The 11,160-nt window shown below is 34.8% G+C and overlaps 1 protein-coding gene and 1 long non-coding RNA gene across 2 annotated transcripts in view; both read right to left on the reverse strand.

Moving 5' to 3' along the window:
• The window catches only part of LOC107724170 (protein phosphatase 1 regulatory subunit 37-like), a 15,448-nt gene extending 10,570 nt beyond the window's left edge, over positions 1–4,878 (reverse strand). The window contains exons 1-4 of the mRNA XM_016532982.1: positions 4,861–4,878; positions 3,853–4,017; positions 763–904; positions 555–644 (exon numbers count right to left, since the gene is read on the reverse strand). Coding sequence (XP_016388468.1) covers positions 555–644; positions 763–904; positions 3,853–4,017; positions 4,861–4,878 — 415 coding nt within the window. The remainder of the gene's footprint in view (positions 1–554; positions 645–762; positions 905–3,852; positions 4,018–4,860) is intronic.
• A 3,553-nt stretch (positions 4,879–8,431) lies between these two features.
• Positions 8,432–11,160, reverse strand: part of LOC107724157 (uncharacterized) — a 10,626-nt gene continuing 7,897 nt past the window's right edge. The window contains exon 3 of the long non-coding RNA XR_001637999.1: positions 8,432–8,531. This is a non-coding gene — a long non-coding RNA (uncharacterized LOC107724157). The remainder of the gene's footprint in view (positions 8,532–11,160) is intronic.

Here is an 11,160-nt window from a genome sequence, read left to right on the forward strand (position 1 = left end):
AAAAAAAATTCTTACTGACCCCAAACTTTTGACCGGTAGTGTATATATAACTTCCACTGTTTTTTTCCCACTTGGATTTAGTAATATATTAATATAGAACATTTAATTTGAATATATTTGCACTGATATAACATTATACTGTAACAAACAGCAATATTTACCCGTATATCTCAAAAACATTTAAATATATGAAGAATGCAATATAGTTTTAAATCGGTCTCAGAGAACTCAAATAAATGAACAGAACTTACTACATCTAACACTATTTTAGCTTTAAATACAGGCAGTTCTACTTATATTAAAGGGGTCATATGATGCGATTTCATTTTTTCCTTTCTCTTTGGAGTGTTACAAGCTCTTGGTGCATAAAGAAGATCTGTAAAGTTGCAAAGACTAAAGTCTCAAATCCAAAGAGATATTCTTTATAAAAGTTAAGAGTTAACCACACCTACCTAAAACGGCTCGTTCTAACACGCCCCCACATGTCTACGTCGCTATGTGGGAAGATTTGCATAACGCAGCCCAAATGTTCACGCAAAGAAAGAAGACGTAACTTTTATTCTCGCTGTTGATTTCATTCTCCCGCATGTCCAGCCGGAGGATCCTCGGACTCTCAGCGATGAATTCAGCGATAGCGACCGCTCCTATCATACGAACAAACACACCGATAATATGAGCTTCACATAAGCTGAGCCCAAAATTCAGCATCAAATTCATTATGTTTATATGTACAGTAACTTCACGCTTCATTTCAGATCTGACCTTCACAGGAGAGTTTGGTGGAGGCCAGACCCAGCCTGAGGATGGACCGGTTTGCTATGAGTCCGTCTTTTAGTTTGTGCACTCCTTCGTTCCCCACTGCGTTATGGCCCAGGTTCAGTGTTTCCAAGCTCTGAGTGAACGGCTACAGCAACAGAGAGCAAAAGAGAAGAAGAAACTGAAAGTGCGTTAACTCCATCAAAGACAAGCAGTGTGTTTATGATTATTCTGAAAAGGGATCTGACCGTCTTTTTCTGTGAGGGGTGTGAATACAAGCGCAGACGATGCTTTAAACCACAGAGCCTGTTTTGAAGACCAGCACAGACTGCAGTGCATTACACACAAGACTGTGAGAATGTGTGTGTGTGCGTTTTGTCCTTAATTAACAAAAAGGTGGCAGGACACACGTAAACACGAGCGTTGCACTGTCAGCAGCTGGCAGACACACACAGCATCCTCTCAATCTCCATAATGACCATCTGACTGAATGGGGCCGAGCTCTCGTCTTCATCTCATGCGCTCATGCTCTGTATTTTGGGCCATTACACAAAGAGGCATAAGAGGCTACTGTTTTGTTGTATGTACACCACCGTTCACTATGAACGGTCTTTTGCTTGATCAAAAATACAGTAAAACCGTACAATATTATTATAATTTGTAGTAACTGTTTTCTATGTGAATATCTGTTAAAATGTAATTTATTCCTGTGATGCACAGCTGAATTTTCAGCATCATTACTCCAGTCTTCAGTGTCACATGATCTTCAGAAATCATTCTAATATGCTGCTTTGCTGCTCAAGAAACATTTCTGATTATCATCAGTTGTGCTGCTTTATATTTTTTGTGGAAACAGTGATACACTACCATTAAAAAGTTTGCCAAGTAAGAGTTTTTTTTTATTTATTATTCAGCAAGGACACATTAAATTAATCAAATGTCACAGTAAATACATTTATAATGTCACAGAAAGTTTTCTATTCAAGTGTGAATATTCACAATAAAAAGATTTCAAGTCAAAATAATTCTTAATATGGACCAAACGTTACATTTTCTTCTGTCCTGTTGGTTGATTTTTGTATTCTGTTCACCAAAAAACATTTATGATAGAGGCAGAGATGCTGATATAGTAGGTGTATCTAACTTGCAGCACTATATACAACAGTACAAATACAACATTATATTTTTTGTGGAAACAGTGATACACTACCATTAAAAAGTTTGCCAAGTAAGAGTTTTTTTTTATTTATTATTCAGCAAGGACACATTAAATTAATCAAATGTCACAGTAAATACATTTATAATGTCACAGAAAGTTTTCTATTCAAGTGTGAATATTCACAATAAAAAGATTTCAAGTCAAAATAATTCTTAATATGGACCAAACGTTACATTTTCTTCTGTCCTGTTGGTTGATTTTTGTATTCTGTTCACCAAAAAACATTTATGATAGAGGCAGAGATGCTGATATAGTAGGTGTATCTAACTTGCAGCACTATATACAACAGTACAAATACAACAGTAAAAATATATATAAAATATAAATATAAAAAAAAAAAATTCAACAATTATTTTCTTTCAAAAATTGCTTGTGAATGGGCAATTTGGAAAAATAACCAGAATAGTTGAATCGTCCAAATAATCATCAGATTAGTCTTTTATTAAAAAATAATGGTTAGATACAGCCCTATTATGACCTATTTTTTTTTTTGTTAATTCTCATTAAAATGACAACATTATTTTAATACAACATATAGTTAATACAACATTACTACAATTTTTGTCTTAGTAAATGATCAGTTTATTTTCAAGCATTTAAGCATATATTATATTTATGCTATGTAACTTCCTTGTTGCATAATTACTTTAGTAACAACAGTAAATTATGCATTATTGCGTGCAACTAACCCTAAAACAAACCCTAATGTCATTAATTAATATTACTTAGTACTAGGGGTGGGAATCACCAGAGGCCTCACGATACGATATTATCACGATACTTGTGTCACGATACAATATTATTGCGATTTTAAATATATTGCGATATATTGCAATTTATTACCTTTTTCCAACTTCAAATAATGCCCCCAAAGGAAAACTTTGACAACATCTGTTTTAACTAAAAAGAAACATTTCTCAGTTTGTTTATCTCACTGCAGTGCAAAATGGGATTGTCAAGCAGACAAACTGACCAACACTTTCATGAAAACCTGTCATAAATGTTGTATGCACCTGGCAAACTCAACTATTTGTATTACAGTCTAATCTAGTCCACCTTAATTAAATGTAAACAGGTATGCACACTGCTGTGCTACTACAGGTATTTTGAACAGTGCAACTTGAAATTGTACTAAAAAGTTGTGCAGACCCTTCAGCAATAGGGGCATTTGAAAGTTACTGTTCAATTTAAATAAAATAAAATAAAATAAAACATGTAGTCTTACATCAAGGGATGCACCGAAATGAAAATTCTGGGCCGAAACGGAAACCGTAAATTCTGGATGCACTTGGCCGAAAACCGAAACCGAAAATGCTTTGGACGCACATTCATAGATCGGAACATTGAGCGGAGCGTCAAACCGCGCAGTGACGAGGAGAGTGAAATATGCGCGCTGAACACTATTATTATTATTATATGTAGCATATATTTTCGGTGCATCCCTGCATGCTAAAGGTGACCCAGCTGACCTCACCAGAAAAAAACTCAACACCACCATCTAGTGGATTGTAAAGAAATTGATTTTATTATTCTACCAAATAGTATAATAAAAGATCGATACTTGGCGTCCGTGTATCGATACAGTATTGCCGCGGAAAATATCGCGATACTATGCTGTATCGATTTTTTCCCCCACCCCCACTTAGTACTTGATCGCATAATTACACTGTAACAGCGACACATTAAAATGAAGTGTAACCCCTATTTCTTTCAGGTTTACACACTTGTTACAAACGAATTTGCGTCAAATAGTTGGTGTGAATAGTTCTGGGACTAAATCCGTTGCTCTTGGTTTGAATAAGACCTAAAGATGTGGATTTGCTCATGGAAACTTTTGTGACACGTGTGTGTGTGTGTGTGTGTGTGTGTGTGTTTACCAAAGCGGCAGCCAGGTATCCCATGCCATTGTGTGTGAGCTGGTTGTTCCAGAGCACCAGAGTGACCAAACCCTTCCTCTGCTCCTTCAGACCCTCACATATATACGCCAACCCTGAGGAAACGAGCAAAAGCAAATACAGCGGGTTGAACGACGAGTCCAAACACTACTGAAGTAATCATGGTACATATGTAAAATATATATTTTATAAATTAATTAATTATGATAAAAGTTTAATAAATTAAATTAATTGTTCTTTCAAGGTAACATGTCTATATGGTAATATTCAAAAAAATGTGAGAGAATGATTAGTTGTGGGTTTTTAGTTTCATCCTGGACGGAGCTCCAGACTGTCCCATATGATGTTGTAAGTGCTGAGAATTAGTGTGCGTGTCTATACATGTGCACATGTCAATGTATATACTTTATGTGAGTCTCAAGAGAAAACATGGTTTTGTTTCCAGCATCTTTACACTAGAGATTTACACTATGCTTTAAGCAGTCACACGGTGATCTCAGACAAGCCGAGACAAAACATTCTAGAGAGAGAGCGAGAGAGAGAGAGTGCATCTAATGCTAGTGATGGGACAGGAAAAGGAAGAAACAGACATACAGGCAAAAAGCAACACACACACACACACACACACACACACACACACACAAAATGCACTACAATCAAACTCACTCACTGTCATCTGCTTTCATTTCCTGTGCAGGTCAGTAATCTGATATTAAACCATCCAAAGACATCCTCTCACACACACACCACACCAGGATGAAACTGTGCTGATCTCAACATAATTACATGCAAGTAACCCTAACCATATAGTAAGTACATGTAGTTAGTACTTAAATGTATTACACTGTAACAAGGACACCTTAAAATAAAGGGTAACCATTTCAATTTATTTCAATGTCAGAGTACTTCTTATTCCTTCTTAAAGAGGCTGTTTGATTTAGTTTACCTATAAATGTTAATTAATGCATTAACTATTAAACATGTACTAACAAGGCTGCCGTTATTCATGCGTGAATCCATATTAGGGCTGCTCTTCATTAGTTCATGATTAGTTAACACCTTTAATAATCATTAGTACATGACGAATTAAGCATTAATTTAGGTATTAGTACATGATTATTCATGTACCCTTATAGTAAAGTGTTACCCAAATTTGCTTCAGTCTAGTAAGTGTCATTTTGAATTATTACAAACAAGTTACTCTTGCGTTTAAAGCATAAAAATCACAGCATAAACAAGCTAAAGGTGGACGTTTGTACAATTATATTAAAATTCCTTTTACTTGCTAAAAACTATAAAATGTCAATCAGGCATGGAGTAGATAAACATGTTTATCAGCAAAATTGATAATGTTGATCATTTAAAGTGCCCCTATTATGGATTTTTGAAAATTACCTTTCATGCAGCACAGCTCTAAGTGAATGAAAACATCCTGCCGATGCACTACAATCAAACACACAGATAAAATGACAGTCAAGTGACAAACATCACACAGCTATTTTAGATAACTTGATAGAGCTTGTGTAAACAAAAATCTACTGAAATATTAAATATTTTACATGAAAAATTCTCCACACATCATAACCGTTTACGTAAATTTGTTTCCAAACAATAATCAATTATAATGTATAGACATATATATATATATATATATATATAGTCTATTTTTTTCTTAAAAATCTTCCTTACCATGTATTAGATGTATTAGATTCCTCTCCTGCCACAAAACCTGATCAAAAACCGTTCCTCAAGCTTAACGGTTTGACCTAAAAATATAAATTCGCATTTGAATGTTGAATCAAGACAGGATGATGTGTAGTGAAAGCTGAACTGACTAACATAAACACTTAAAAGGCCTGGTTTATCTGCAGACTATCTGGCGACGAATTAAGCATTAATTTAGGTATTAGTACATGATTATTCATGTACCCTTATAGTAAAGTGTTACCCAAATTTGCTTCAGTCTAGTAAGTGTCATTTTGAATTATTACAAACAAGTTACTCTTGCGTTTAAAGCATAAAAATCACAGCATAAACAAGCTAAAGGTGGACGTTTGTACAATTATATTAAAATTCCTTTTACTTGCTAAAAACTATAAAATGTCAATCAGGCATGGAGTAGATAAACATGTTTATCAGCAAAATTGATAATGTTGATCATTTAAAGTGCCCCTATTATGGATTTTTGAAAATTACCTTTCATGCAGCACAGCTCTAAGTGAATGAAAACATCCTGCCAAGTTTTAAATCTGAAAGAGCACCGTGTATAAAGTTATTGTCTCTCAAAAGAAAGAGTCGACTCGTGGTGATTAATTAATCTAATTAATTGCATATTAACTGCACACCACATTCGGCTGAGAAATTACCCACAAAAGTAATTTCATTTAAAAATATGAGACAAAATTCATACAGCTGCATTTTTTGGCTCATCATCTTGATTTTTAGGGGCACATAACTGCATTTATGGACTACATGGTTGTTGCCCTGCATCATGTTTGTCAACAGTTAACCGTATGAAATATAAGATGACGTACAGGTCTGGGGCGGGACGGGTGCCTTAACTGTGCTAAAATACTGCAATTACGTTATTTTTCCATAACTAATTAAATTAACTCCTTAAACTGACTGCCCTAATATACGTATATATGTATGTATATATATATATATACAGTGGGTACGGAAAGTATTCAGACCCCCTTAAATTTTACTAGGTGGCGCTTTTGGAGCAGTAAAATAGCTGTACTATTTCCTCGGTAACGCTGAACACAAAGCAGCACTGCGCTCACAAACGCTGCTTTATCAGGCATTACATTTTAAAGAATGTGGGTAATGTGGAACCAGAACTGTTTGGTTACTGACATTCTTCAAAATATCTTCTTTTGAGTTTAACAGAAAGAAAAAAACAAATTTTTTGGGTGAACTATCCCTTTAAGAACTAAGTGTCAAATAATTTAATCAGTACTAAAATAAAATAAAAATGATTTCTCATATTTCTTAAATAATGCTAAACATTTTGACAGAAGTGAAACGCAGCCGTGTTTGATTGGTCAGGGCTCTGCTGAGGAGCAGCGTACGGTGTTGAGCTCCAACCTGAACACACACACACACACACACACACACAATAAACACAATGACTGCATACAAGAGCTCACAGAGGAGGAGGAACAGGCTCAATGTTTCTGGAGGAGCCAAAAACAAGAACAAGTACAAAGCAGTTCATAAAGAGGGTTTAAAAGTAAAGAAGATTAGAAGCAGCAGGAGTGCAACAAATACTTATAGACACAGAAAAACAACGAACATGCCGATTACAGCACTGCGGCTGGGGGACAAAAACCTGCCGTGGCCAAACAAACAACCAATAACACTTAAAGGAGTAGTTGGATTTAGGTAGGAGAAACTGATCCCAGCACAGTAGTTATGCTCAATAAAAAATAAAATAAAATAAATAGAAATTAAAATACAATAAATTTAAAAATAAATTAAAAGAAATATAAATAAAAGAAATAAACAAAAATAAATATAGTAACATAACATAAATAACAAATAGGCCTAGTGATGGTTAGAATGTGTACATCTTTTATTAAAAAAATAAAAATAATTAAAAATAAAATGAATTACGTTAAAATAAATTGAAATAAATATAAATAAACAAAACAAATATATACATAAATAATGATGGTTAGAATGTGTGCAATGCATAGTACATCTTTTATTAAAAAAAAATAAACCAATAAATCCATTGCATTAAAATAAATGTAAACAAATATAAAGAAATGAAACAATAAATATATACATAAATAATAATGGTTAGAATATGTGTACATCTTTTATTTATTTCAAAAGAGAGAAAAAAATCCAGTTTTCCATGACACTCCCTTAAGTTGTGTGTTTGTTTATATGGAAGATGCTGAGATCCACCCAACTTATGACTTATGGCAAGATTATAGCGTTAAATCAAGCACAGTTAGCAGAGGCCAGGAGCGACCTTAAGTAACCAGACTGAATTAATGTCTCCTGATATCTGTGTTTATGTTGGACAAACACAAACCGTATCAGAACAGCACACATGTAGTCTGCACACAGAGACACATGCCTCAACCAAACACACTAAACAGATGATGAGTATTTTCATTGAGTAACGGCACTGATCAACGAAATCAGAGCGCTGCACTCGCCATAACAGAAGCTCAGGCAGTTTTATGGTGTGTTCACACCAGGCGCAAATGTAATTATTCGCGGGAGTAGATTACATACAAAGTCAACGCAAAGACGCTTGCTGCGAACGTACGATATTCGCCTCAATCGCGTCTTCCGCGCAAGTTCAAAAATTTCAACTCGAGCGGAAAATTCGCATGACACGTTCTCGCGCAAGCCAATCAGCGAAGAGCTTCTTGACACGTCCAGTTGAATCAAACAATGGAAGAGAACATTATTGTAGCCGTCTGTTATTACAGTGTGAACACACCATTAAAGATGGAAAGAGAAAGAACAAGAATGACCCTGCGGTCATAAAGCTGGTCAGGAAATGAGACGAATGAGGTAAAAAGGAGCAGCACTCACATCCTCATCTAAGTTTGTCTGTTCCAGATCCACCACTTTAAACTGCACCCTCTTAAAGATCTCCTCCAGAGATTCACATGATTTATAATCCAGCTTCTCTCCTACAGAGGAAAACACAGAGAGAGAGAAAGAGACAGAGATATTATATTTAACCTTTGGACTGATACGGCTCTTTATATTTTTTTATTTGGTAAAAACACAAAGTCAAACGCACAGTGATGATTTTTCTGCTACTTTCTTATGTACAGTAAACTTGAATCATCTGATGGTGAGATCAGCTCGTCTATGGACACACACCCATTAACTACACACCAAACAAGAACACAAACCAGTCTTAACAGGTTGAACTCAACGGAGAACCTGCGCGTGTGTGTGTGTGTGTTCATGAGAGTGAATGAAACATTCCCATGACTTAAATGTTCCTAATTCATTAAATGTATATAATATACACAAAATTCAAAAGTTTGTGGTTGGTACAGTTTAAAATATATTATTATTTCGAAAAATATTATTACAATTTAAAATAGCTGTTTTCTATGTGAATATATTGTCAAATGTAATTTATTCCTGTGATGCGCAGCTGAATTTTCAGCATCATTATTCCAGTCTTCAGTGTCACATGAGCTTCAGAAATCATTCTAATATGCTGATTTGCTGCTCAATAGTGATGTCTGGTTCGCGAACGAATCGTTCGATTTAACCGGTTCTTCTTAGTGAACCGGTAGAACCAGTTCACCAAATCGGACTGAATTGTTTGAAATGGTTCGCGTCTCCAGTAAGCATTAATCCACAAATTACTCAAGTTATTCACTTTTTGAACGTGGCTGACACTCCCTCTGAGTCTAAATAAACCAATATCCCGGAGTAATTCATTTACTCAAACAGTACACTGACTGAACTGCTGTGAAGAGAGAACTGAAGATGAACACGAGCAGAGCAGCATGTGTGCAGCGAGCCGGATAACGAACGTACACGCCCACTGCTGGAGCGGTTCTCGTTCTCGAGTCAAGAACCGGTTGCATCGGTTTTCGGATCAATACACTGTGTGTGTGTGTGTTATAACATGTCTCCTGATTACCCCACACACTGAAACAAATGGACTATCTGCCAGTGTAAATGCTGAATTCATAGCTTTGAAAACTGTGTAAACACTATGATGTCTGTGCTGTGAAACACCGTTCTCTGTGAAAACACCTGTTCTCTGATCAGCCAAGAGTCGGAAGCATTCAGAGTCAGCAACCTGACATTTAACGCTGCCATGAGCTTTCTAACGTAACTTCAATGAGCCTTGTGTTTCTGCTGTTACACAAGAGTCCATCTTTACTCACCAATCACAGACTTCACCACTCGTACTGAGGAGGAGGAGGGAAATTGCATTCAAATGTTACATTTACATTTAGTCATTTAGCAGACGCTTTTATCCAATAAATAAAAAAAGAAGAAATATAGATAAAGTAGAATTAAAATAGAATAATGTTAGACTATAAATAATAAATGTTATTTTGCCCTCATGTTGCATTTCTCTCATTTTGACCCAGAGAGGATTTTAATGGATTTTAATGTTAATGTCATCTCATTGGACTCAAACGTACTGACACACAGGGTATAACTTCCCCAAAAATAAATGTAACATTTTTTTGATGATTTTTGTACTTTTTTTTTACCAACTTGTTACATTTGTAAAACTGCTGATACATTTCTTGTTATGCTATATCACCAAATATTGGCTTAAATCTTTTCATCGATTTGTTTTCTTTCAGTTAGCACAGGTTTTGCATTTCTTTTTGGAACTGACGGATCATAGGTTTCATTGATCTGAGCTTATGCACTGCAGCTTTTGAGAGAACATTAACAAAATTATCCACAAATAATGCTTAATTCACTCAAAAACCGAGGTGCATGAGCTCAGATCAATGAGGCCTTTGATCAATCAGCTCCAAAAAGAAATACAAAACCTTTGCTGATTGAAAGAATGAGTTGACAAAAAAATTGAATCCAAGATTTGGTGATAATATAGCAGAATGAGAGATTTACAAGCAATTTTTTTTTTCTTTTTTTTTTTAAAGGCTGGTCAATTTTGACCGAGAACACCAAATTATATAAAGGATTTTCCAAATGTTTTCAAATATACTCTGATGTACAGATTTTAAAGACAACAATAGATTTACAGTCAATAGGTTTTTAGTCTAACAACTGTTTTGTGGGTCTTTCTGTCACATGAGAGACAGGTAACTATAGCGAAAACATATCTATGGACAGAAATAAAGTCTTCAAGTTCTCAGAAACATCTGTGCCTTTTTCTATTTTTTTCTATTTCTATTCATATTGTCACATTTTGTCTGTTGATGTTGCATTTTTATGCTTTTAACAGACTACAAAAAAAACTAAAACTTTAGTTGGTTGCTTTATGTGTCAATCAAGCGTCTTGATTGGTTGTCAGTAAGATTTATTTTTAAGAACTGCACTCGACATTTATCTTAAGAAACTTCTTAAAAAGATTTTCAAAGACTGTTTTACCCAAAAGTAAAAAAATCTGTCAAATCAGCACAAGATTTAATTTTTTTTTTAAAGTTTTAAAAATGACTGATCTCCAGAAATATAACGAACCCAAAAACGCAATACAATCATTATAAAACATCAGACACCATTATTCCAGTAACATAATATATGAAAAATAAATAAATCTACTGTATCATTTGGCGGTGGGAACTGCACTAGGATATATATATA

The sequence above is a fragment of the Sinocyclocheilus rhinocerous genome, unplaced genomic scaffold, assembly GCF_001515625.1.
Source record: "Sinocyclocheilus rhinocerous isolate Xijiao unplaced genomic scaffold, SAMN03320098_v1.1 scaffold1394, whole genome shotgun sequence".
Classification (NCBI taxonomy): Eukaryota; Metazoa; Chordata; class Actinopteri; order Cypriniformes; family Cyprinidae; genus Sinocyclocheilus; species Sinocyclocheilus rhinocerous.